This window comes from Labrus mixtus, chromosome 11 (genome assembly GCF_963584025.1).
Source record: "Labrus mixtus chromosome 11, fLabMix1.1, whole genome shotgun sequence".
NCBI classification, from domain to species: Eukaryota; Metazoa; Chordata; class Actinopteri; order Labriformes; family Labridae; genus Labrus; species Labrus mixtus.
Window position 1 is genome coordinate 10,623,690 of NC_083622.1, and position 27,846 is coordinate 10,651,535.

Genomic DNA, 27,846 nt, shown 5'->3' on the forward strand with positions numbered 1-27,846 from the left:
GTGCAGCGGCCTTTTGTGCGCTGCCACAGACTGTACAACACAACAGAGCGACAAAATCAACACTTTCTCTGCTGTTAAAACGTTCAGCGAGTTTGTGCAGCCTGGTGGGAAGTTTGGCACCTTTTCTTCTTCTTGTTTTTGTAGTTGTTGTTGACCTCGTGGAGCTGAGAGGTGTTTGGCCACCTAATGTGTGACCTTTAAGGAATACATAAAACATGTATTAATTTCTGCAAGATTGTTTTCTCAAACTGTAAATGTCTGCGTGTGCGTGCAAACAGCAGGGGGTTTCTGATGGCAGTCTACATCAGTGGGATGAATGCTGTAGACAGCTGACCTCAGATTGATGGCATGGCTGCACGGAGGTAAAACGGTTGGTAAACTGTGACCTCCAGTTCATGATCAGAGGGCAAAACAATAAACAAGATATGATAAGATTTTTATTTATTTTGCAGAAATAGCATGAATGTTTATTTGTTTTATCTCTATGCTTCACAAGCAGACAGTCAAGGTCCACACACATCATTTCTTAGGTCAATCTTAAAGGTCTCTCTTCACCATGTGTCCATATAGCCTGTCTGCAAACCCCCCAATAATGATAATTTAATGCAATTCATGTAAGGCATGACTGAAGATATTAACACACTTTGAATAATTCACAGTTCAGCAAATACAGTTTTCTGAACAAAAACATTAGGTGAAAAACTCTTAGAATAATCTTGTCTTCCATTTTCCCTCATTTCTAAAACCAGAAGCTGAAAACAGATAGTTTGGAAAAGTTCAACACTGGAAACATGATGTCGCCTTCTTTAATTTAAAGTAGGTGCATTTTAGGTTTCACATCACCAGCGTGCAGGCTGGTTTGATGTCCTGAAGTCCACTTCAGGACATCAAACTAGAGATTTAAGGTCAGACACTTAGTGTTTAAACACACCTCTACAGATTTTACACAAGTGAAGGTCAAACATCCAAATCACACGAAAAAATAAACGTATTTTTTTAGGGAAGGGGGACTTTAAATACCTCCCCTTCTCTTCATAAAGATGCATCCTAATAAAAATAAAATAAAAACGTGTTGTGTCCCTTCACCTAATTGTTTAGATTTACTCTCTACTGTCAGAGCTTAATTAACTTATAAAATGTATTTCTTTTAACACATCAATAACAGGATAATTCTGTCCAGTCTGAAAGCACAAATTAGACTTTAATTTTGCACCGGGACGATGGTGTAGTCCCTCTTGAAAGCTCTCGTATCACAACAACCGCTCCTGTCAGTCAAACTCACCCTTAATCGACCGTCGTCCAATCAGAAAGCTCCTTACTTTTTAACGTTCTTTTGGGACCAATCACAGCCGGCACTTCTCCTTTCACCTCTCCCTGTGAGGGGCGGGGCTCTGACCTTATTTGGCAGTTGTGACCTTACATGGAGCGCCACCAGGGGGGCAGGCGTACGAGGCAGAACTGCGAGTGACACTTTCCCCCAAATTGTAGCTTTGACTCTGAGAGGAGGGACGGACAGTCGGAGGCAGAAGCGAGACAGTCGAGCGGCAAAGCTTTCTGTGTCTGTTAAATCTCTTCTTCGCTAAGGATATTTCGGCTGTTTTTTTGTTGTTGTTGTTGGGCGAAATAAACATCTCACGCTTACGTAAATCCAAAACCCCTTCTCACGCGCGCAACAATAAGAGCAACCAGGACTGACTTCTCCTCGGGACTGCGCTTTGCTCTCACTCCATGAGCTATCTGGGACCCCAACAAACCTCATGAAATGTGGTCAGTATTAGAACAAGTGTGTCAGTCTAGAAGAGTTGATCTGAAGTGAATCTAAAAAGCAGCATCGAGCGGAGACAGGCTGTATTGACCAGCGATTTCCCCCCCGTGTGATTTTTCTTATCCTGACTTGGAGAGGGAAGCGAAGAGTAAGATACATTTTTTATTTTTTGAGCCTAAATACGGACGTTTCTGGCTGACATTTGAGAGAGGTTTCACTCTAAGGGACAACGTGTTTATGGATTTCTGCGCAGTGAGGGACATCGGGAGTTGAATGCTACGATCTCATGCATCGATCATGTTCATACCTCGCTGTGTCTGTGAACTTTGATAGATGTTTGCAGAACAAAAACTCACTACGCTAGAGAAAAGGTTTAATTAAATCAGCTAAAGTAACTCAGTTTGACCTCTGGGGGAAGCGGGAAGCGCCTTTTCGTCCTTCCCCGTGTTTTTCTCCCAAGAAGTCAGGACGAGTCTGTATCACTCTCTATCTGCTTCTGTGATTTAAACAAAGACCAAAGTGTTTGGGGATAGCATGGCAATGGTAGTAAACCAGTGGTCAGAGAACATTTCTGCAGATCCGGGCTCTCAGCTCCAGATTTGCGGCCAGGAGCCCGGCGGGGCACCGGGAACCCCCAACGGTTCCACCCCGGGGAACGATGCACTTTCCGGGGATAAGCTCCCCAACGTGGACTGCATGGTGTGCGGGGACAAGTCCAGCGGGAAGCATTACGGCCAGTTCACCTGCGAGGGATGCAAAAGCTTCTTCAAGCGCTCCGTGAGGCGGAACCTGTCCTACACCTGCCGAGGGAACCGGGACTGCCCCATCGACCAGCACCACCGGAACCAGTGCCAGTACTGCCGGCTCAAGAAGTGCCTCAAAGTCGGCATGAGAAGAGAAGGTACGGCCAGAGCAATATGTATGTGTGAGTCATTTGCAATTCATGTCAGTGTAAGAGACGTTTGTTTTCAAAACGTAATTATGTGCGTAAACTTGTAATGTAGTTAAACATAAATCTCAACAGGCCATTAAGTCTAGGACTCAGCCGTAAAATTTCTGGTTTAAAACCAGTCTTCACATTGGCTTATGTCTTTGCTTCCGGTGTGGATTCACTTATTTTATTGTTTTTATACAAATGAAATCTTGATGACAAAGTGTAAATCCTTAAAACATCTAATTTGTAAAGAAAATCAAGCCCAAATTGTGGAACCAAACACATCTAGAAACAACGTTTACAAACTTCTAGCTTCAGGATAATGACACATTAAACACAAAACACTTCTGTCATTTGTCCTCTCACATGTCCAATTAAAAGTGCTGGTGAGAGATTTTGTGCGTAAAGCGCAAGTTTTCACGCCTGTTGCTCTAAATGTTTATTCCACAGCCGCTGTTGTTATGGGTAAATAATCAGTCACCACCTGCGGCTCCACAATGCTTATTCCACATTCATTTACCAAATCTACCGCATTCACTGTGCTGCGCTGTGTTCTGTGAAATCCCTCCTTTGTCCCTCTGTTTTAATTACGCTGTTTGCTCACCGACACCCCGAGCCGCTATAAGAGGATGCCGCTACATTTGTTGTATTGTGTTGGATTAACAACGGGTCAGTTAGTGCCAAAGAGGAGCAGTGCAAACGTGTTGGTGGAGAGGGGCGCTTCCCTTATTAATTATCATTCAGCGGCGACGTCCCATTCAGGAGGGATGCGATGGTGCATATTTAAAATGTGAAGCAAATGGAGCCAAAAGTTCTTTCTTTGAACATCTGCGTTTGCAGGGATTCATTTTTGTTTGTGTGCGCACTTTGGATCAACTCCAACCATCAATAAATCATTTAGAAACCTCCTGATTTGGAGACATTTGTTAGATTTAGAGACATTTTTTTATAAAACAGGGCAGTGAAATTGACTGTCTGTGTAATGCCTTTGACAAATTAAATTAACTCACTTTACGCTTTCATATCCATCAGTAAAGAGGAGTGTAGTGTCTCGTTAGTGTTAAAGGGTTCGTTTCATCCTCTCCTGACCTCAGTTCCCCTCAAAACTCGGAGATAAAGATGTCACACTTCGCCTCTTGTATTTTCCCTCTCAGAGGACAGAGCAGGGGCAGCTGCAGCAGCATCCCGGAGAGTGAGTAATCTTGCTCAAGGACACTTAGGCAGAGGTTGTCGAAGGACACAAAGTGAATCTCCACAACACAACGACCCCGCTGCCCTTTGTTCTCTGAGACTGAATGTAAACACACAGACGGTGGAAATACCCGCGTCCTCCTCAGAGCTCAGAGGAGATGATCCCTCAAGTGTTCCCGCGATAGTGCGCTGCTTTTCCTCTCCGGCTGTGAGCGTGTGTGTGTGTGTGTGTGTGTGTGTGTGTGTGTGTGTGTGTGTGTGTGTGTGTGTGTGTGTGTGTGTGTGTGTGTGTGTGTATGTGTGTGTGCACTGTACACAGTCTTACCTCATGTAAAATACCCCCGAGCCTCAGCACACGGTCGCTTTCTTTCTGGCTGAATGAACCCGAGGAAATCGCCTGACGAGCCACAGCGTGTTTACTGCAAAAACTACAAATTCAGTCATTCTGGTAAAGACACTTAACTGTAAAAACTTACAATTTTGACATCCAAAATGGTGCAACATATCAACACAAGAGCTCTTTTTCCCTGTATATTTTCAAGTCATACAATTTTTCTTATGAAGAGGCACTCAATATAATACCTGAAAAGTGAAGTTGCATGAAAAGTACAGATTTATTTCAGGCCTTTTTAGGGTATATGTTTAATGCATTCAGTTCTTTCAGCAGATGTTTTGTTGAAAATATTTTTTTTTCTTGCAGTGGTGACCTTCTAGCCTTGAAGGCAGCACATGGTTCATGAGCATGAGCCTTAAGAATCCCATGAAAAGGAATTTGCCTTGCTATTTAGATGAGATAACATTATGCTGCTGTGCAAATAGTCAGTACACTACACTGCAAAAACAGTCACCTTTAATAGTCTTAAAATGTCCTCGTAAATTTTAAAGAAGACAAAAAATGTCTGTGCTGCAGAGAATTTGGTTCAGGCAATTTCCCCAAATGTTCTGGCATTGTGTTGAAATACGAGCAGGGGAGGATACTCCACGAAAATAATAAAAACATTTGAAAACAGAGTGAATCATGCCAAATGTTTCAAAAGAAAATAAGCCCTTTTCCCCTGTTGACTTAAAAAAAATGGTTATTTTTTGCAGCGCTGGCTTATAGTTGTGCGCAAAAGGCTTAAATGTGGAGCAGGTCAACCAACATTGGCTGAGCTCATCTGCTGGTGCATTTGAGGTCACTGGGATTAAACGGTGTCCTTAAATCCTCTTTGTCGACTGACTTCTGTTTAAAAGCGATCACTCGTCCATTTAGGACGATTTTTGTGAAAACACAGGCACAGAAGAACTCACAGCAACTTCCTTTAAAAAAATCGAATTAGGCAGCTTTGAAAAATCTCACTATGTTGTTTTAGTTTGAAATGATGTAACTTAGCTTTTCAATTATCAGAAATCACAACAACAGAATCCTTGAATATTTGTGTGAACATAAATATTCATGACTGTATTGTTCAAACAAATCCTGCATCATTATTTAATTGTAACATGTACAGTAGATTAAGCACGGCTGCACCCTCCGATGCAAAGATTGAGTTTGTCAACTGAGAAGTGGGATTGACTGTGAAAGCACTCGGCCCCTCCGGAGGTCATACATTAGTCATGTTCTCTTTGCATTATTCAGCCGAGTTCAGGTGAGGTTGTCAAGGAGATGCAATGTTGTTATTTCCATTAATGATAATCCAGGTAAAATATGCATTTGGGATCCAGAAGATAAGTTTCAAAGATACCTTTAAAAAAAAAAAAAAAGCAGAACATTTGGATGATTCACACATGAAAATGCAGTTTGAGCAACAAGCGTTAACAAAGTTCTGAATTATTGAGAGGCTTTTTTTTTTTACTTTCTTTGAAATGTATTCTGACATGTAGGTCAAAGTAATGCACTATATTACTCAGCAAAGTAATCATTTAGTCCAACGGCAGCACAACTTGTTTCTATAAGTATTGGATGACTGCTTCTGTCCACAAAATAAGTATTAAGGCTGCACAGGTCGTCTGGGACGAGTCTGCTGTCTGTCCTCAGAGTCCGGACCAAACATGGAGAAGCAGCGTTCAGTGTCTATGCTCCGTATATCTGGAACAAACTCCCAGAAAACTGCAGGTTCTAAAACTCTCAGTTCTACCAAGTCAAGGGTGAAGACTCACCTGTTTACTGCTGCCTTTCATTGAATGATTTTCATCACATAAACATCCATGAGATGATTCTTTTGAAAAGCATCGTTTAATATCACTAACACCGCTGCGTGACTTCCCTGTTTAGACTAAATTAATATTTATCTCCCTGAGAAGATGTGCTAAAACTTTCATGATCTGACCGCGTCACATTCAGAACTTCTTCTGCTTTCAAGTGAGTGTGTTTTCGTTTTCCTTTTTTTTCCTCCCCCCCCCCAAAGGGGACGTTTGACCTCTTTCTGCAGACTGCTGCGTACGACATCATATCATTTGTTGGAGACTTTTATCCCGAGCACCTTTCAGCGCACCGTGACAGTAAACATTTCTGTGCCGGCCTCAGTGGGAGTCAGACCTTTCTAAAAACCCTCAGCAGTGTTAGTGTCATTGTCTCACCCCACACACACACGCACACGCGCACACACACACACACACACACACACACACACACACACACACACACACACAACCTCGGCTTGTTTCTCTGTCGGAGCGGTGTTTCTGGGGCTGAATAGGAAGCAGGGAGGCAAAGAGAATCAGCCTGACAGATCCTTTGAACTGGAGTGAATGTTTTAATTTTGTAGCAGCCCACGAGGACGAGATTCTGACTGCAGCGAGGACACAAATACACGTGACGAGGTTTACTGTGCTGATGTAGGCACGCAATCACAACACCGTCCTGTCCGTTGAGCCTGTCGTCAGAATCAAACATCTGGACAGCTGTAAGAAGAACACCTGGAACATGCAAACATGTGCACAGTGCCTTGCAATAGTCCTCATTCAAGTCGATTTCCACATTTTTTACAACACAGAAATAATCCTCACATGGCGGTTTTTTACTATTTGCCTGAGAAAACGAGCTGTTCAAGATGTAGACATTTGTTTGATACACAATAACCTGCAGACGATTTGTTGAACCTGATCTGAGTTCAGGCTTTTATGGGAAAGCACTCAAAAGCTTTTTGATTATTTTCTCATCTTGTGAAGGGGGTGTTGCATGGCTAAAAAGTATTCTTAATCAAAAAATATTTTAATTTTTTATGAATGTATATAGTTCAACAGAAGTGAGCTCACAGCATTTTACTAAAAGAGCATACCCTTCTCTTTATCTTATTAATGTTATTACTATTTACTTATTCACCAATGAGCAAGCACCTGCAGGCTACAGCTGCTGGAGCCGAGGAGGAAGCGTGCTAGAGGGAGAAACAAGAGGAGAGTAAGTGATAGAGACAGACAAACTGCAAAAACTCAAATCTTGTCAAGCAAGTACATTTGTCAAATATTCAGTAAAAAATATTCACTTACACTTAATATAAGCCACGTTCACATGACAATTCCGCATTAACATCTTATTACAAGATTTTTTTAAACCCAAAAAATAAGGCATGTATTGCTTGTAATAAGTGTAAAAATATCTGCCAATTTGGAAAGATAATTTGACTTGTTAAGTGCCTTATAAGATAAGATATAATATCTAATTCAGACTATTTATTTAGACACTAAACAAGTACAGTTTTCTTGTCCCATTGGCAGATTTTTTAGCTTTTAATATTTTGAAATCATCTGTTTGTTTGGACTTGTCAGATGAATTTGGCCCATAATAAGAGTATTGACATATTTTTGACAAAGTTAGACAAATACACTTGTTAAGATTCAAGTTTTTGCAGTGAGGTGAGACAGTAGCAAAAATGATACCAGATAATACAGATTGATGAAATGCCATTAATATTAATGCTGCTACAGTCCTACTCAGATTTATACCATGTCATGTTCCCCCTTCCACTTCTAAGTTAGGGACTACTTTGTGTTGTTCCCTGACAAATAAGCTCAATAAGATCCCTTTAAATATGCAGATGCAGCATGACAACACTATACATGGGAGTGAAAACTAAAGCAGGCACCGTAGTCTGTGAAGTGTTAGTGACAGTCTAAACATCCGCTTGTAGCACAGGAATCTAACACTGAACACGCATGTGCTGCAGTGCCTCCTCTGACCCACAAAACACCAACAGCAGCAGAAAATATAGGTCAACCAAAACTAAAACATTAATAACAGACGGGCTGGAGTCAAAGTCCAAATGTACGAGCCGGCCGGGGGGCCTCTGCAGCGAGTAAACACTCCACTGCTGCACTGAAGTCTAACAGACACTGAGTATTGACTAATCCATACTCCACAGTGGGCAGTTTAACGGCAAAAAACATGACTGTCTGACCTGCTTTGGCTCTGAAAACCTTCACTTATCCCGGTAATTTAGCTATTGACAAATTCTAATACTTAACCCCTGTCAGCACACTCGCCGGCTCGGTCATTATCAGAGGCCTCTCAGAGGAAAATGGCTCCCATTGACGCATCCTTCAGTCCAGCCAAGCCCGGCGTCCATTAAAGTGATACGCTGGATTACATGATGCTATCTCAAAGGCTAACTTCATTATTACATAACTGCCTGTGTGTGTGTGGGTGGGTGTGTGTGTGTGGGTGTGTGCGGATGAATGAGGCGGTTTTTAAAAGCTTTGGACGCGTGGGTGAGAAGGCTTCATGATGAAATAAAATACCTTCTTCCCTAAAGGTTCCCTCTTTCCCTTCACATCATGAAGTCTCACATATGTTAGTCAATCACTGACACACTGACTGACTCTGGACTGTTTTGCTTGTCGCTTAATTGGCTCAACCTACTTTTGCATGTCACTCAGGTCACTTTTAAAAACACATACGCTTGAGAAGAGGTGAATTCTCAGTGAGGAGCATTAAACCTCCTAACCAGGCTGCTGCGGCTTCTTCTTCTTCCTCTTCTTCTTCTTTGCTCTGACATGCACTCGCTCTCTAACACAACACTGCAGGGAATCTGAGCACATTTATATTTTAGGCAGACAGTCGATGATCTTATCGGTGCACTCTGAGAGGGAGCGCAGCAGCAGGAACAACAGTCGTTGGAGAAACGGGAGCAAAATGTCACAGTGCGTCAATAACAGCTGCAACTGACTTTTTTATTGTTCACCCCTGTTTGTGATCAGCAGTTTCATATAGCCACAGATAAAAGCTTGTCAGACCTTCTATTCCCTCTCTTTATAATATCAAATATGATTGTCACTCATGTTTCCTCTTAAACATTATGTTTCCCAGATTTACTCCTTGTAGTTTCCAGCCGTGCAGTTACAGTCATTTTACTCAGTGTTTAAGTTTTGACACTCGGTGCCCTCACACACAGGGGCGGATCCAGACTTTTTGGGATGGGGTGGCCCAGCTGGGGTACTAAACTTCTGAAGGTTGGCATGAAGCTTGTGTGCTAACTGGCCAATTACATTTAAGGGGGGGCCAGCCACCACATAGATCCGCCCCCCACAGAGATAAAGTACAAAGCAGCAGTCTCAAAGATCTCAGGTTTGTGCTCTTTGGCGGCATCTATGGTGATGAGCTGTAATTGCAGGTTAGTTTCAAATGTGAAACTGGTTTCTTTTTTGGGGGGGGATTTTGACTTTTTCCAAACTTTTAATTGTCTGAAGGCATCGATGTTCAGTCTGTAAGTTTGGCTTAAGTTACCTTTTTACCTGCAACTCAGGCGAAACTGGACTTTTTTTTTTTTTTTTTACTTCTTCTGCCTTCTGTGTTAGACCAAAGAAAAGTTAGTAGACAGATGTTTTTCTTCTTTTTTTTCTCGATTTTCCTGTCAATTGCAAGGACATTTAGGTTGTCATACCAAGAAGTTTATTAGTGGAACAACCCCATAATGTTAACTAATTCTGCACGAGACATTTATTGAATTGAAGATCTTTCAGGTAAAATCTTCAAGGAATGGTTTTAAGTGAAAATATGTTGATCTGTGTTGCGCTCTTGTGTGGAATGATACATTTAAAAAGTGTTAAATATGAATGCTGCACGGATTTGGTTCTATTAGATTTAAAAATCATCTGAGAGAGCGTGAAATGAAGCTAAAGAAAATGATCTGGAGCTGGCGTTGCAGCAGAAGTCTCTCGAGGATATCCCCTAATCTTAAAAACCTAAAACATATGCATGACTACACAACACGAGGGATAAGTGGGAATATGTGTTTTTGGGTGAACTGGCCCTTTAAGTGTTTTTCCCATTTTAGTGTCAAAATGTTTGGTAGCTAACGGAAGCTACAACAGTTTGCCATCAGCTCACATTAATCAAGTCTTGTTCATTTTGTTCTGTACGATAAAAATGATACTTTAATTAGTGGTTTAAAGTAGTGGGCTACATGTCTGGATAGGTCGATACATAAACATCTAAACTCACAGAAAAGACCCTCACATGTTGTCCTGATGTGCCCCCCCCTGTGTTGAGAATAAAGCACAGAGGGAGGAGGGGCTGTGTAAGTGTAAATAAGGATAGCGTGAATCAGAGTGCCGGCTGAATTTAGTTTACTAATTAATGCAGGAACTGCCTCATCAAAGTCTGAGAGAGAGAGAGAGAGAGAGAGAGAGAGAGAGAGAGAGACCCAGCACTGCGTCCACACAGCAGAGCTTGCAAAGTTCCTCACGCGAAGCTCCTCTGCCCTCCATGTCTCTGTCTCTCTCTGTCTGTGTCACGGCTCTCCCGCCCGCTCCCGCTCTGCCTCCGGTTCTTCTGCGCTCTGGTTCTGTTGTGTCTGTCACGTTGGCTGCATACCTCGGCTCCTTCATGTTCGACACTCGGCTGGGGGGGGGGGGGGGGGGGGGGGGGGTCTGTTCTTACACATGTCTCTGTAAACATCAAAGAAACAGCTTAAATGACTATATTATTGTGCTCCATTTCTCTTCTTTTAGTTGGTTTTAATGATGACAGACCAATATTTCCCTTCTTTTTTTTTTTTTAAAGTTTAATCCTCGTTCCTTTTAGAATCTCCTGTAAACTTGACAGTTTCTGAATTAAAGCTACCCAATGAGCAAGGGTCAGACTTGGACCACTTAAATGTCCGCCTCGACTGTAGGACAATTTCATTTCTTGACTGTTATAGATTAGAAAGCTCCATCAGTCTTACCCATGAATAACATAACTGGTTAGCTGAGTCATGCGAGGCAGTTTCCTTTCTAAATGAAGGAACAGAGGTTGTTGCACAGAAATGTTTGCACCCTTGGCAGACTCAGGTGTCCTAAAGCATTGAGCTTTGACATTATTGCCAGAAGAACAAATGGATAACAATTCTTGAAATTTGAACATATATGATCAGTGGCGATTCTAGGAACTGTTAGGAACAGCCAGAGTTCATCACCGTTATTATATTCCGGTAACATTTCATGAGCTAGTTGAGTGTATATGAAGTGTATACAGCGTAACTTTAGCTTGTTCATTTCAGCCTGCTAGCTCAGCTAACAAGTCGACTGCTGGTGACTCGACCTCCAGTGGTGCACACCCGTCACCCGACTTGGTCGTGCCCAGCAGAGCCAGCATAAACTAACATGTTTGGATTTAATGCTTATTTTTCCAGCTTGTAAATAACAAAAGCACAAATCATTGGTTCCCAAAAAAACAACATGATAAATGGGAGAGAACAGTCCAGAAACACGAGTTAGCATAAAAGTTGCTACCGTGGTGTTAAAGCGATAATGACCACCCTAACACTTTTCTGTCAAACATCAAGCTCTTTGTCTCTCTCTCTCTCTCTTTTATCTCCACACTCTCTCCTGCCCGGTTTACACATTAGCTCCTATCTGCTCCTATCTGACCCTCTCCCTGCTGCAGAGCACTGACCTGCAGGTCAACGGTCAGGGCCAAAATAAAACCAGGAGAGCCTCGGGGACCTCGGTGTCACATCACACGCTGCCCTCTGATCTGGATAACACCTTTGCACACACACACACACACACACACACACACACACACACACACACACACACACACACACACACATACACACACGTCAGCACACACACATCTCTCTTTTTCCCCTCCATATTTTTAGCTTTAAAACCATATGTTCAGATATTTAGTTGATGGCAGAATTGTCTGATGTTATAAACCTCTTTTGTACACAAAGACACACACACACACACACACACACACACACACACACACACACACACACACACACACACACACACACACACATGCACACATGCAAACACTCATGTTGACTTCGGGTTCAGGCAAGGTAACATGTTTATTTTCTGCTCGCCAATGGAAGCTTTAGAAATGGAAAAGCTACTTATTAAACGCAACTGTTCGACTGAGCCAAATCTTTAATGCCTCTGTGTTGCCCCGGCACGGTGACCTTTAAGTCCAAATGTTGATAGGCCTTAATTGTATTTAGCTGCTGTAATTCCACTAACAGTCTGACCCAGAGGCTAATCCAGGGCAGCAAGGCAGCGAACTGTGCACTCCGCCAGCTGCCATTTGCTGAAGCGGCATTTTGAAAGTCGCAGCTGAAATGTCCCATGGTGCCTCTGTTTGCATGCACTTTCCTCCTCTGCCTCCTTCCCCTGCCCTCGTTTTATGACCTACCTACACGGCACGCTGTTTTGTTTTGGGTTTTAGGGATTTGTAGGTCTTTTTTTAGTGCCTCAATTTTTTTTTTTGTCAGAATGAATTAGTCTGTCAAGAAGAATAACTTTGTGTATGGTTAAGTTTCCGAGCAGTTTTTTTCTCTCTCTCTGATGACAAGCAAAGTCAATCACATTAAGCTCAGCCTTGCTGCAATTAAAATGCAGGAATCAGCTTATGGCAGACACCCAAATTGGACTCCCCCCCTTTTATTCTCTCTGACCCACCCTTGTTTCCCTTTTCCTTATCCTCAGGCATCTGTTTCTCTCTAATGTCATTCCTGTCTCTCCCGCTCTCTCACTGCCCTCCTCTGTGTCACGATACGACATCTCTCTGTCTCTACAAATGTCTGTCCTTCTCCTTATTTATTCCTTTGGACCTTTCCACAATCTCTATGTTCTCCCCCCCCCTGCTCCTCTGTCTCGTCATCCAGCTGTAGGCGAGGAAAAAACAGAGCGTTATGTGTCTGCGTCTGAACGACTTGAGTGCTGTGCCTCTCAGCCATGAGTGACCCCCACAATGAGGCTTTTGAAAAGTCAAGTGGATCAAGTAGATTGGCCGCCATTTGCAGGATTAACCACTGATCAATATGAGAGCAGATTAAAAGCTGTGAATTAATATATCGGAAGCATAGGAAACACAAGCGTCCCATCAGGTTGGAATAACTGCAATGTCATTGACTTTCTACAAATTTGTCCCTTTTAAAAAGTCAGGCACAAATTTTCTTTACTACTGCATTTTTTGGACTCCCAGAGAAGCAGAAAGCAGTGCTCTTCACCCCTGAAGAATATATTTTTTTTTTAGGTGAAAGACATTAACAAGCCACGGCAGAGTGACAGTTTTGGGTTATGACAGCGTTCTGACTTAGATATGGACAGTCAGGGAGGAGTCTGCCCTCCCGGGGAAAACCGCAGAATCCCTCAAAGTGGCCTGAAAACGACATATGCTCACATTTAAGAGACAAAGGTCCCAAGCAGGCAGCGGAACTATGACTGCAGTACGAAACCATTTAATGATGTTATAGAGCGACAGTGTCTGCAAAGAAGTTGACGAGTTCCTCTGAACAAAACATCAGATTTAAAGTGTTTATTTTAACAGTCAACATTTATTTCTCTTAATTATGTTCTTGACGGATCAGTGACCTTTATCAAGTATTTACTATAATAACCTTTAAGATAACGGTCCCAGAAGAATTGATAAAAACTGTCCTTGGGTTGATTTTTTTTAAATATACTCGTCTTATTTGATTGTCTTGAAGCTAAGAGTTTTGCATAATTAAGGGGCTGGCTGATTTAACTGACAGGAGGGCGAGTTGCAGCTGTTCGTCAGGCGTCTAAAAGAAGGCCCAACTTGAATCCCCCGCCTGTTACTAGATTGACGGAAAGTTCGGGTCAGCATTTCCAATATGGCAACCGCCATGTTTAGGGTCTTCAGGGACCCATGGGTGATGTCACTGAGACTGCATGCATGTTTTAAACAGCCTGTTTGCAGAACCAGTCCATGATAGTGTGCGCTGAAAGGAGCACAGTGCATTTTTGACATTGCTATACTTGTCAAGTACTTCGTTCTCTCTGCCATTCTTGTGTGACCAGCTCGCTAACTTTAGCTTGTAAGAGACTTAATTAGTTTTGGTGTGAGTGAAATATCTGAAGAAACGTATTACAACCACAGATACTGTGTGCCTTTCAAATGAATGGTAAATGGACTTGAGTTTGTATAGCGCTTGTTTGGTCTTCTGACCAATCATAGTGTTTTTACACTGCAGGTCACACGTACACGTTCACACAGTGATGGTAGAGGCTGCTCTGTAAAGTGTCCATCAGTATTCAGGTCAGGCTTTGTAAGGCACATTGAAATAATCTCCTTTTAATCGTTTTAAAGAGCCGTGACAAAAACAGACTTGTTCTTGTATTTTGTCTTGTTGAGTTTTCCGCCAACCTTTATTTCAATAACTTATCTGACCGACAGCGGCAGCTCTGCATACTTCAGCCTCTAGTCTTTTACTTCACACTCAAGCACCTCGGGGTGACAAAAAAAACAAACAACATGTTTGACCAGGTACTCCTGGTGTAAATTGAAGCGCTCCTCCAGTCCTATCTTCAGCCCTGCTGCTCCAAGCAGTGTTTTATTTCCTTTGTCTTATGAAATCCTGCAGAGACAGACGCGTGTGGCTAATCTGACAGCCGTTCCTTTGCAAAGCAACGCAAGACCTTCTGGAGTGCGAGTGACGAGGAATGTCCCATTGTGCCACGTCGTCTTTGTGACATGCAACACCTCCGCGTCGACCACGCTGTTTGCCGAAGGAGAGCACATTCTTTTACGGGGAATGCGGGTTGACACAAGTTCACAGGGAAAAAGTAGTACTTTGAGGTCAACACCTTTTGTGCAGAGGTATTTTTTTTCTGCTCGGAGGACAGGCTAGAATTAAAGGCATTTTTATCGCGCTCTTGAGTGATTTGACCTCTCGTTTTTCAGACGTGCCATGCTGCGTTCAATTGACACAGCTGCTGCGTGTGAGGTGACAGGTGATGCAGAGTTTAAAAGCATTTTCCAAGCCCCTCTCCCTCCCTCGCCCTTCTTTCTTCCATCCACCCCTCCTGCCTCCACCTGTCTCTTTATGTAAACCACCGCTTTCTATCTGAAGCCCCATCTCAGGCCGCATTCAAATATATTGAACTCTGCACCCCTCCTCCCCCTTCCCCTCCGCTCTGCGACCTCAATCTACCTTTTTTCATTTTATCACCTCTCACTCTTTCCTTCTCCACCTTATCTCGCCATTTCAACCTTTTACCTCATTTTTCTCCTGCACACGTGGCCCCCTTTGCATTTTCATTCCCTCTCGCTTGCCCCCCCTCTCTCTCTCCCCTACTCTCTCTCTCTGTGTAACAGTAGATGGAGTTATTAGTCAGACAGTGGGGATGACTGAACAGGTGTTTTCCAAATGGGCCTTTGAGCACTCGCCGCATCATCATTGCTCCGCGGGGGGGGGGGGGGGGGTTATTTGTGTGTATGTGTGCGAGAGCTTGGCCTCTGCATGCCCTTTTCGCCTCAGGCTGAGCCATTTGCCAGCAGAAGGAGAGAGGGAGGGGTGAGATGTAACCGTACGTATTCATGTGTGGTGTGTGCATAACATATGTAGGTGTGAAGAAGTGTTATATCTTTACCAGCTGCTGCTTGTCATTACTCATTGATGCACAACAGCGGCGCAGAATGGCCTTGGCCCGGTCACTTTCCAACGCTCCCCTGAAAAGACGAGCGCTGACATATTTAAGAGTCGGAGAAATGTTCCCGTCTCCACACTTTTCGCCCCCTTTGACCCCATTCTGCAATGCCCCCCCCCCCCCCCCCCCCCACCACAACCCGACAGATTTGACATGCCCAATTTCACTCTTTCTTCTCTGAATTTGTCTCTTCTCCCTACTTCTTTTTCTGCAGCAGGCTTTCAGGTTTCACATGTTCACTTAACGTACAGCTTTTGGATGTAGACCAGGTTCAGCTCTATCCAAATCCTCCTAAATCCTAAAAGTATCACAACAGCCTGACAGTAGGTGTTTAGCTCCTGCCTAAAAGTATCGGCTGGACCGAGATTAAGAAACACGCGAAGACAGTAAAAAAAGAAACACTCTCAAATGTTACTTAACTGATTTTTGGAGTTCAGACTCTTGTGACCGTATACTCATCTTTATTCTGTCCTGTTTTTCCATCAGCTGTACAACGAGGACGCACATCAAACTCTCAGACTAGCCCAGGACAGTACCTGACCAACGGCACAGACCCGTACAATGGCCAGCCCTACCTGTCCGGCTTCATCTCTCTGTTGCTCCGTGCTGAGCCGTACCCCACGTCTCGTTACGGGGCCCAGTGCATGCAGGGAAACAACCTGATGGGCATCGAGAACATCTGTGAGCTGGCGGCGAGGCTGCTCTTCAGCGCTGTTGAGTGGGCAAAAAACATCCCTTTCTTCCCCGACCTGCAGCTCATGGATCAGGTGAGGCGGCCACTTTGACGACTGATTCAAGACATATCACTGAAATATCTGACTTATAAAGAAGCGTTTATATTTTGAGATTATGCTTTTATACTTCCTCACCGGGAGGTCGCTTAGCGTAGCTTAGCATTAAGTGTTTCAGCCTTTCACACTTTCTTGCAGAGAATTAGTTGACGAAGTTGAAAACACTCTTGTTTATGTTCTAATTATGAAGCTACATGCAACAGATCATTTGTTTAGCTTAGCACAGCAACTTGAAAAATGGGGAAACCCCAGTGTGGCTCTTTCTAAAGGTGTAAAAGATAATCCTACCAACACTTCTTAAGGCACAAAAATGGTCACATTTTTTCTTCTTTTTAAAATACTCGAAAAATGTTATGAAAAATTCATTAAGGGGTTTCTGGTGGGGCTATTTCCATCTTGGCGCAGTAACTTTTAGGTGTGTGTCCAAACTCACAGTGATGACATGATTTTGAGACATTTCTGTACCTAGCTTTATCAGGGAAGCTGCCAGGCTAGCTGTTTCCCACTGTTGCCAGTCTTTATGCTAAGCTAGCTAATTAGATGTCACCTGTAGCTTCATTGTAAGCATTTAGACACAAGAATAATCAAGTCCATTAAGTGAGTTATTCTGAAAGTAAATGGATAAATGTATTTCAGTTAATATTAAGGTTTTTATTTATAAAACAAAGAAAACAGACTTATCACCAAGATGCTAAAAAGATGAGTCCAGGGTATAAATATGGCCTTTGAAAACTGTAATTGGTCTGATTTGGTCACTCTATTAAAAATGTAGAAACACTTTGAAGATATTTCCTTATCAAAATGAAAGAAAACTAACACCAACAGCGACGACGTTCGATCACCAAGCAGCTTTGTTCTGATATCTCATCCTCTGTTTGCCCTTAAGAGAAAAGAATTGAGCCTATAAATAAGAAATCAAACTTCACTTTTTATTCTTCTTTTTCCTGATTTGTGAATAATCACCGATACTTAACTGGCATTTTTAAAAAAATCACTTGTGTTATTATCACTGTAGGCAGAAACAGGCAGTCGTGACATTTAATATGAATAGACCTGACAGCAATCCTGCACGTGTAGATTTATACCAGCTGTAAAGTCTTTGCTCGGAGTAATCGCCTGACCTATAAATATTCACATGCACCTTGAGCAGACATAGTGATCACAAATATGTCATGCTATAGTTGCACCATATCATGAATATATCATTAAGGTCATGTCAACATGCAGACTAGACTTGTCTTGTGTTTGTTGTTCCATTTGTTCTTAGCTTTCTATTAAGAGACTTTCTATTTATTTTACCGACTAAACTACTAAACTATCAAGAAGTTACAACACAAGGAGTGCTTGTTACTCAACAGCTGAATCTTAAAGTATCTTAAAAAGATTAACCAGGAAAGACAAACTAATTCCAGCATAAAATAAGTTGTAACTTGTAGTAATTAATAGGGCTGTCAAACAATTTTTTTAATTTTTTTTTTTAAAATCGTGATTAATTTCAAGAGTAAGGAGGGATTTAATCACATTTTTAATTGCATCTTTTAAAATCCATTATTCTGTATTTTTGTACTGGCTAAAGCTTATTTTATTTTACTTCTTGGTTGGATAAATACCGGATTTTATTTTGAAAGAAAACAAGTTACTTCCTATAGCTCTAAAGTGAAAAAATGAAGTCGCTACATATTGAAAAGTAAATTAGAACAGTTTCAGGGAACAATAAAAAGTGAAATGTTTGATCTTAAAAGGTGGAAAGCATGGCTGCCTGAGATTTATTTTTTTTGAAGTGCAGTGAGACATTCAAATGCGCCTTGGTGTTGTTTTATTCCATCGCTCTGGTTGCATGAAGACACCGCGGTGGATTAACTACGGTGCCCTGAAATGAACAAAAGGGACACGATAAATACGATTAATAATAATGAGTCCATTAATTTTGGATGAAAACTGCATTACTATTTACGTGTTAACTCATTATGACCCAGTCTTTCAGTGAACTGTGGTTTCATCAGATTTAATTCATCATCAGTTGTTGGGATGAATTAGTGCATGGATAACGGTCACTTCCTGCATGAAGTAAACGTTTACTCTCTGATAATGTGATCAAATTCTGACCAGCTCCAAAGTAGTTTTAATTATTGGATCGTCAGGATAACTTTACAGTTCATTACTGTGCGTGCTAATGAATTCCTCTTCTGCTTGGGGCAAAAGGTCTGCAAAGTCTGCATCTATAAGTGCAATTGAATGATTCCTAAACATGCTATGATATTTTAAAAACATACTTCTATTAGATTCATTGTACGACAGATTTATGTTTTTATATTGAGGATTTAATTTGGGGCTTTTTGCCTTTATTTGATAGGACAGTGGATAGAGTAGGAAACAGGGGAGAGAGAGAGAGAGTGGGGATTGAAATGCGGTCAAGGAGCCACAGGTTGGACTCGAACTCGGGTCGCCCACTTAGAGGACTTTAGCCTCCATACATGGGGAGAAACCTAAACACTAGGCCTTCTGCGCACATCAATTGTTTCTTAGATATCCTGCTGACGGATGCCAGAAGTAAGTGTCTTCCATTATTAACACTTTTTCTTATTTGTGTCCTAGGTGGCGCTGTTGCGTATGTCATGGAGCGAGCTCTTCGTCCTCAACGCTGCGCAGTGCTCCATGCCGCTCCATGTGGCCCCTCTGCTGGCAGCAGCAGGCCTGCACGCATCGCCCATGTCGGCAGAGCGCGTGGTGGCCTTCATGGATCACATCCGCGTCTTCCAGGAGCAGGTGGAGAAACTGAAAGCCCTGCAGGTCGACACAGCCGAATATTCCTGCCTGAAGTCCATCGTGCTCTTCACTTCCGGTGAGTTTCAAAGAAGCACAAGTAAACTGTGGAGAGTCACAGGGAGGGCGGGGGACACTGCATGAAATGAAAGTGGTTTCATGGGCCAGTAACATAATGTTGAAACAGGATTTAGCAGGGAATAGAGTGAAGGTTTCAACGTGATTACAAGTTCATGACCCAATAATGTAAAATCCATCGCATAAGCGCTTATCGTTTTGCTGCAAGCCTATTCATACTGTACCACTGTTTGTGTTCTTTCATCCCAAGCAAACTTATCCAGCGTCCAGCGAGGCTGTCAATCATTTCACTCCTAGAGACAACGGCACCATTTTCAAGTTTACTCATGGATCGACACAATGACTGACTGAACGTTTGATTAGTAAAGTGAAGCTTAAAGTTACGATCTAGGTAAAAGAAATCATAATAACGCACAAGAAGTCCAGCATCGGAAATGGTTCCTGACACAGCCTATGCTTTCAAAGACAATCAGAGAAAACCTTAAGAGCATTATTATTAGAGAAAAAGTAAACTAAATATAAACAATAACTTCCTTGTCAAATCTTAGTATGATTAATCGATTAGAGTTCCTCCCAAAAAACAAATATCAGGTTTTTGTTTTTAGATTGAATTGGGTTGATTTTACTTCAGCTGACTGAAAAACATTCAACATATACACGTTATTAATGGTCCCCTTACTTTAAACTTTCCCCTCTACTCAAACTCAGACTCAAGGAGGATTATGGGTAGAATCTGACGTAAACATCACCTCGATCTTGTGAGTAACTTAACTATTGCTCGGGCAGAAAGGGAGGACTTAACAGGCAGCTGATCTGACGTCTGTTGGCAAAGGAACACTGTGGTCATTTGTTTATTCGTGTGGACAGGCCGACTAAATCGCAGGATATCAAAGCACATGTAAACAGATTAACCTGAGTTAGAGAGATGGCCAATCGGAGGGTTATCCTGTGCATCTAAACATGACCAAAGTTGTGATAAATATGATTCTTCATTGTCTTTGAACAAACAAAAGAAATGCAGCAACCACAGTCAACCACTTACAAGCTAAAACTACAAGAGCTAGGAATTTAAACCAGTAATATAAGCTTTTAGCCTGTTTCTAGCTAACTCTTAAATTGTCAGCTAAAGTGGCTGTAAACTAACCATAGCTGTTAACCTAGCTAATGGAAAGATTATCAAGGAATTTCTAGTGCTAGCTTTAAAGACTTAGCCTAGCAGTTGATACTTAATGACTCATTAGATGTGTTTTATTTTTATGTCTTTTCAGTATCTTTTCAGTTGTTGATCAAACGAGCGGGGTGATAATGATTTATGAGACACTAGATGTTTTGATGACATTAATTCAAGCATTTGGGCTTCCCAACCTGAGCATGACCTCAGAGGAAAATCACTGCTGTTGATAGCGTTGATGCACATTAATGCCTAAAAAGCTGGCTAATTACCGGGATAAGCTCACTGAGAAAGACGCCATGAGGTTTTGCAAGCATTCATTCTGTTACAAAAATGGCCGATTGACTGAAATAAAAAAAATAAAAAATCATTTTCATGGCTGATTTAACCACCAAGAAAAAAAGTTTCTCAGATGGTCTTAACACCATGAAACATTTTTTCTTTCTTTCTGCTCTGTTGGAATCCAGTTTGATCTCACAGACAAATGAAGCAGGCTTCAACTGTACTTAACCCGCAACCTTTTCACCTCCACTTAGCCTGACCGAGACGTGACCTCTAACGCTGCAGCAGATACTGTCTCATTGGCTCCATATGTAAATGTTGAGGCTACAGTCAGTCATGGTCTCTGCCCTCCATGAATTCGACTGAAATTTGATCGCTCTCATACAGTAAAGGGTAGCTTCAGTTTCATCCTTTGTGTAAGGCAGCTCAAGCCTCACCTAAATAATTTTTTAAGCTCTTACCTAAAGCATTTCTTTTTTGTTTGTCTCTGCCAAACTATATTTCTAAACAAAGATGGATGCCATATTTATCTAGATACACAAAATCGTCCTAAACTCGTTAATCAATTTGTTCACTACGTCTTAAAAATGATCACTTAAAATTGCTTCCATGGAATATTTCATGCTTTAATCATTTATTTTTATAGTTATTTCTCAACCTTACCTGAATTAAGCCACCCTTTTTTTTTCCCTTTGGGACAAAGAACATGCCCTCATGCTCGCATAGATGTGTCTATTTGTGACTTCTAGCATCTAAATCTCTATAAAAAGCACAGGGGACTTCCGTATACACCCTCACCTTGTTTTTGCAATGTTCTCCCCACTGACTGCAGACAAAATAAATCCAAATGTAACTGTTTTACATCTTGGAAAACCCATGAGATAGGCATTGTTTTGATACTGCTTTCATCCAAACCTCATTGAGGTTTATCTCAACAGTCACTGGGCTCCATTGCCAGCCAAAATACTGTCACTTGTGGGATACTTCACTGAGAGATCATGCTTTGTGACCCAAGGGGAAACGGATTGTGAAGAAGCCAACACTGAGATGTCTCTTGTCCTTGTTTTTCATCGCATTTCCCTCTTCTTTCCCTCGCACGGCTTGTCAGATTCACTCTACGTGCACCTAGCGACTCTCATTCTTGAATGCGTGTGGCTGTGGATCCATCTCCCTCCTCTCTCTCTCTCCCTGGCTTTCATCAGCCATCTCTCCTTCATGATCCCATCTATTATTGAAACCAGTCATCCACCCCTCCTCCCTACGCTCCCCAAACCCAACCCCAAGCCTTGCCCAGGCCCCGAGACCCCTGCCCCCACCGCGGGAGTTGAATTATGTATGCTGGGGTTCCAGTGAGATGCAGGATTTGACACAGCCCCGGCCGTGACCTACATAACCCCTGTAGCCCTGAGCATCCCATGTGACTTCCCTGTATTCGGGCAGATGTACCCACATGTACAGACACAAGAACTGCGCATGTCTCGCCAACAGAAGACAATACAGTTAGTGGAACGTGTAGATATTAAAATTTGAATTTAATGGGGGCGGACATGCACACACCCACACACTAGATAGATTAATAAACCTGACTCCAACAGACCTGGTAGGGTGAGCTAACAAGCTTGGACAATCACCAATCATCTCTAACCTCCCTCTGAGTTCTCTCCCTCCGCTCCCCCCGTGAAGCCCAGTCCCATCACGCTGCATCAGAGGACGGGCATCTCAGTGCTGCCACCCTGATCCCTCACCCTAACTGACCTGGTGTGTGCCCAAGGATCAGACAAAAGAACATGGCGCTTGGCGTGGAAGGGCGCCCACAGAGCTGTCGCTTCGGCACGCGAAGTGGTTTCAGTCACATAGACAGCTTTGCTAATCCCAAACAGGCACAGACTGCCTTGTCACGCAGGACCCAAAATGGCGACCCGGCGAAAAAAAGCCGTCCATCTGCCCCCTGAGTGGAGGGAAGTGCAGCTGAAGCGGGAGCAATTATTCACTTAGAATGATGAGAATAGTCGGGTGGGGAGGGGTTGACACACTCGATTAAAATATGAAGTAATTTTTTTTTTTTTGCGGTGCAGGACTGAAGCTCAGCAGGGCAGGGTTTACACAGGGGACAGATCAAAGTGCGAGATGACAAAGGGGACCTTCAAGGCAAGGTGACAGGTTAAAAACTACGGGCTTGTGCTTTTAGCCTCAAAGAGCAGGCGTGAGGAGAAATTGCCCTCGTCAAAACCTTTCTTCTAAATGAAGGTTCACACAGGGGGCAGAGTCTGAGATCCCTCCCTCTGAATGTACAGTATGTGGCACAGTACGGTAAAGTGTTTCTTTGTTTTGAGTTCACACATTTCTGACCTCCTTTGCTAAATCCCCCGTGCTCTCCCCTGCACAGGGAGGGTGCGAAAAAGTACAGCGCGCTGCGTTACGCGCTCTCTCTCGGCTGTGCGAGACTCTTGCCAAGGTGTGGGAGGGCAGGTGGGTGGGGGGTGGCAGGAGGGGAAGTGTGTGGAGGAGGAGGTGGGAGGCAGAACATGACCTCCAGCTGCTGGGAAAAGGGAACACTGTAGCGTGCTGTGAACACAGACCACAGGGGTGTAGATGATGTGTAGCTTTGCAGTGAAAAACTCCATTTCCTGAAGTTTGAGCAACATTTCTCTGGCTTCAGGAATATGAAAGGAATAGAAATCTGTCAGCTCATCTTACATTTTTTATTACCCATATGTGTCATCTTTTCCATGTATTGGTATCAAACAACCAGATTATATTTGAACTATGCGCTGGTGCAATGTGAGCTCAGGATACAGCCACAAAATTTCAGTCTGAAAAATAGAATTTCTGTATTTTAAAATTCCTGTTAAAACGTTAAAGACTCAGTTATTAGAAATCACAACACAAGCCTAATAACTGTTCATATTGAACAAAAACAAATACAGACATTCATTTTTAGTCCCATTTAATGTGTTGAAGCTGAATACAACTTTCAAGTTTGACATCTTTTCTGCACGTTGTAACATTTGTTGTTGAGAAACGTCTTGATGGACAGAAATGTTAGTGTTGCTTCAAGCATTCAGATGTCCAGTCTCTCTCATTTGCATCTCCATCGCTTCATGGAGACGATAGTTTTTTGCTCGTATTAGATGCCATTACATTCCTTGCAGGTAAAGACAGTGCAATGGAATACACCATTAATCTTTATGTTCTCTCCTCCCTTCTAGATGCTATGGGTCTCTCAGACGTCGCCCACGTGGAGAGCATCCAGGAGAAGTCCCAGTGTGCTCTGGAGGAGTATGTAAGGAACCAGTACCCCAGCCAGCCAAACCGCTTTGGCCGTCTCCTCCTCCGCCTGCCATCCCTTCGCATCGTCTCCTCCCCAGTCATCGAGCAGCTGTTTTTCGTCCGCCTGGTTGGCAAGACGCCCATCGAGACACTACTACGCGACATGCTTCTGTCGGGATCAAGCTACAACTGGCCCTACATGCCCACTGTGCAGCGCGAGCGACCCATTTCCCTCCACTACAACGAGAATGGGCCCTGAGGAGCAGAGGCGGACAAAGAGGAAGCTGCCGAAAGAAATCCGGGCTGAACGTGCTTTTCATACACCCTTCACTTCCTTCAATTTTCTGAGTTTAACTTTTTCAGAGGAAGCATCTCCCTCACCATTCCACTGACGACGTAATCAGTTGCCGTCCCGGAGAAAAAAAAACAAAAAAACAGCCAATCAGTCACCACGGCCACTGAAGAGACTCGGTGGCCTGTTGCCGTCCCTCAGCCGATGGTGCAGGTCTACATTTGAGATGTGGCACGAGCTGGACCGGTTGGTACAACGGGTTATTGCGCAGTTCACCAGCAGGCCTGTTGGACTCTCTTCAGATGTCAGTCTCAAACCTCATATAAACAGGGGCAGCAAACATTTTGCATTATTGCTGGTGCTATGCCTACTTTTACAGTGGCTGTGTGTAAGCGTCACAGTATTGCAAATACCGAGCAAGGGCTTTGCCAACGGGACTCTACAACCAGGAGCACAAGGCCCGAAGTTCATTCACTAATTTTTGAAAAGAAAGCCAGAAGCCATTAAGAAAAAAAAAAAAGACAAATGCCAAAATGTCTTGGACTTTTACAGAGGACATGTTTTAATGTGTGTGTTTGTATTAGCACTGTTTATATGGAGAGTAAACTCATGATTGTGTCCATATGTACAGTATATCGTTGATTCATAGGCATCTATAGCATATTAGGGTTCAGTGGGAAAAGCTCAGGTTCAAAGGGGTGGGGAGACAGACTGACAGACATGCCAATATCAGAACAAGCGTTACAAATTCAAACCCTGCTAAATTTACACTTATCAGCAAACTGTGCCAAAGCTGAAATATGCATACTGTTTGGATATTTTTGTGGGAGTGTTGGTGATTACAATTTAATGTTTGGTTTGTCTAAAATTTGACTATATACTTGTTTGTAGGGTCTCAGGGGGAGAGAAGGAGTTTGTAAAAGAAAAGTACAAATAAAAGCTTACAGGCACTTGTATTGTTAACTAGTCAGACCTACACTTATTCACTCCTGTACGATCACAGCACTGGAAGCTCGTTGCTACCTTCATGCCATTTGATTGATCTTCCCTTTTTTCCTTATCGGAAAGGCCCACTTTATCACAGGAGTGACACAACAATCCTCATTTTTGTTATATAGTCATGATTGTCATTGTTAAGGAAACAATTTTTTTTGGGGGGGGGGGGGGGGGGAGGGGGTCACATTTTACAAAATTAGCTGTACTTGCCTTAGAACAAAGATTTTGTCACTGAGCATTTATCTTATGACTGTGCCATAATCTCTCGTTACCTGTTATAACAGGTATTATGTCCTGTCAGGAGTGGAAATGAACTCATGTGATGTAAAAAAAAAAAAAGATCATTTATCATGGAAAAGGGAGCCAGCATACAGATCATTCTTATGCATTAGCAGACATTTCTGTTCTTACATCTTTAGCACTTTCATTTTTTGGACCTCCTGCGAGTTCTTTTCCACTTCCTGATGATATGTCACGTAGGGAAATCCCCCTCGACTCATGTCATTTGAGCTTATCGTACCGATACCGTAGATGAAAAGTATCACTAACCTCTGAAACCTCAGTCTATGTTACAATTATTACAATATAATCCCAGTTGGACTTATGACTGTGACTTAGTTTAGGACTATTTTAATTTTTTTTTTTGCTTTCCATTGGTGGGAGCAGGTTTGTTTTGATGACTGTCTCACATTTCCAACATGGCTCAGTTGTATCATGTATTGATATTGGTAAAGCCATCTGGGACCTTAGAAATCTGTCTGTTGATACATGAATTCACAGAAAGTTTCTACAAGTTTGTTTTTATCCCCTCTTCTTTTGTTTGGCAATATGGATTATCCATTAAATGAAATAAAATTATGTTGTTCACAGCAAGTTTCCTGTTGTCTTATCTGTAATAATTCTCAAAATTAAGAAATATCTGAATGTCAATCAGTCAATCTTTTTTTGTATAGCGCCAATAATGAAATGTCTTATCTCAAGACACTTTACAAGAAAGCAAAATCATGAGCGCAGCACTTGGCAACATTTAGCAAAGTTACAGTGGCAAGAAGAAACGTCAGAAATCTTTGGCCAAACCAGGATCATGATGAACAGCCATCTGCCGAAACTGCACTGGGGTTGAAAAATGGGAAAGAGGGAAATATTTGGTTAGTAACTTACACAGTGTACATAGGACATACATGACGATTTACAGATGTTAAACAATATGCTCAAATCAGGGAGTATTTAACCTTGATTATTGACTAACCTATGCTGCTGCCTGCATAACTTTATTCAAGTACAATATTATTGTGTAGTTTATGTCTCACTTTTTGACATTTACTGAAATAATATGTCATACATTTTGGTTTAAATGTGAACAAAAACTTAAAAGTTCTCAATTGAAAACAACATAATAAAGACGTAATAAAGATTTCCAGTTCAACTGTTTTTCAGTATCACTCATAAGTTTCAGATATAACAAGTCTTAAAACTAAACATCAAAGGAATTATCTTTACTTTGTTAAATAATTTATTTAACCCTTTTTCAATGTGATTAGCAACTTGATAGACAACCAATTCTGTAGTAAGAGCGCTAATTTGCATTGAACCAATTCTAGCTAGCATCGCTGTTAGCTAGCTTACATTACTGTAAGTGATGCTGTTCCCATTTTGTTGTCTTGTTAAATCCAACAGTAATGTTACTTAGATAGTTTTTAAGGATGAACTCATTTAACATATTTCTACATTTCATCACCATTAGCTAACGTATAGGGGTGGCCTCAAATCGAAAGAGCCTCGTTCAAGTGCCAATCGCACAGGCGAACCCCTGCTTATGAAACAAGGATCATTCCATTCCAGTTTTATTGGGGTGCTCAATATCTAACTTTATATACATTTATCTGTTTTCGCAAAATAAATCATGACTCAAAGCCCATCTTGTCATAACTTATAAATACTTTTTTTTAATATTCTGAAATTAATTCATACGTGGAATCAATCTCCGTGGTGTGTGCCTGAAGAAATCAACCTGAGTTAATGATGAAGCAACTTGTCCATGTTTCAGAATTTCACTGGCTACAAGATACGACAGTCATCGGCATGTGTCATTTGCAATTGGCTGGGAAGTAGATACATCAGAATAGAGGCAGAAACCTCCTTTCAACTCGGGCTCTCATTGGCTATTATAGGCTGGGAATAGTGAATGGAAGCCAAAATTGGCCGAATTAGGTGTCAATCAAAAGATCAGCAGGACTTTTTTCTTTGGAAAATGATGATAAGGAGAGTAGGCAACAGCAAACCTTCAAATGGTGAGTCAAAATATGCTAAGACTCGTTGTCTGTTTGTTGGTGGTCGGACAGATGCGTAGATTGTGGCTGCTGTGGTGTCATATAAACACCAGTTGTGTAAATAATGAGATAGTGAGAAAACACCATCTGACCCGCCGATGGGCCGTCTGATTTTTCACAT

At 42.2% G+C, this 27,846-nt stretch overlaps 1 protein-coding gene across 2 annotated transcripts; it reads left to right on the plus strand.

Moving 5' to 3' along the window:
• Nucleotides 1–1,488: 1,488 nt before the first annotated feature.
• On the plus strand, nucleotides 1,489–26,264 carry nr2f5 (nuclear receptor subfamily 2, group F, member 5). Of its 2 annotated transcripts, none has more exons than XM_061049918.1 (4): nucleotides 1,489–2,684; nucleotides 16,239–16,519; nucleotides 19,139–19,385; nucleotides 24,047–26,264. In XM_061049918.1, the coding sequence occupies exons 1-4, from the start codon at nucleotides 2,300–2,302 to the stop codon at nucleotides 24,364–24,366; spliced, it is 1,233 nt and encodes a 410-aa protein (XP_060905901.1). In that variant the 5' UTR covers nucleotides 1,489–2,299; the 3' UTR covers nucleotides 24,367–26,264. The 2 variants fall into 2 exon arrangements, with proteins under 2 accessions (XP_060905901.1, XP_060905902.1); XM_061049919.1 differs by having other exon boundaries at nucleotides 1,490–2,666.
• Nucleotides 26,265–27,846: the final 1,582 nt, after the last annotated feature.

Bases quoted from the DNA above. Each gene is read 5' to 3' on its own strand.
- nr2f5 (XM_061049918.1), top strand. From the start codon at position 2,300: ATGGCAATGGTAGTAAACCAGTGGTCAGAGAACATTTCTGCAGATCCG. The intron at 2,685-16,238 runs GTATGTGTGAGT...TTTTTCCATCAG, and splicing joins AGGTACGGCCAGAGCAATAT to CTGTACAACGAGGACGCACA. The intron at 19,386-24,046 runs GTGAGTTTCAAA...CCTCCCTTCTAG, and splicing joins CATCGTGCTCTTCACTTCCG to ATGCTATGGGTCTCTCAGAC.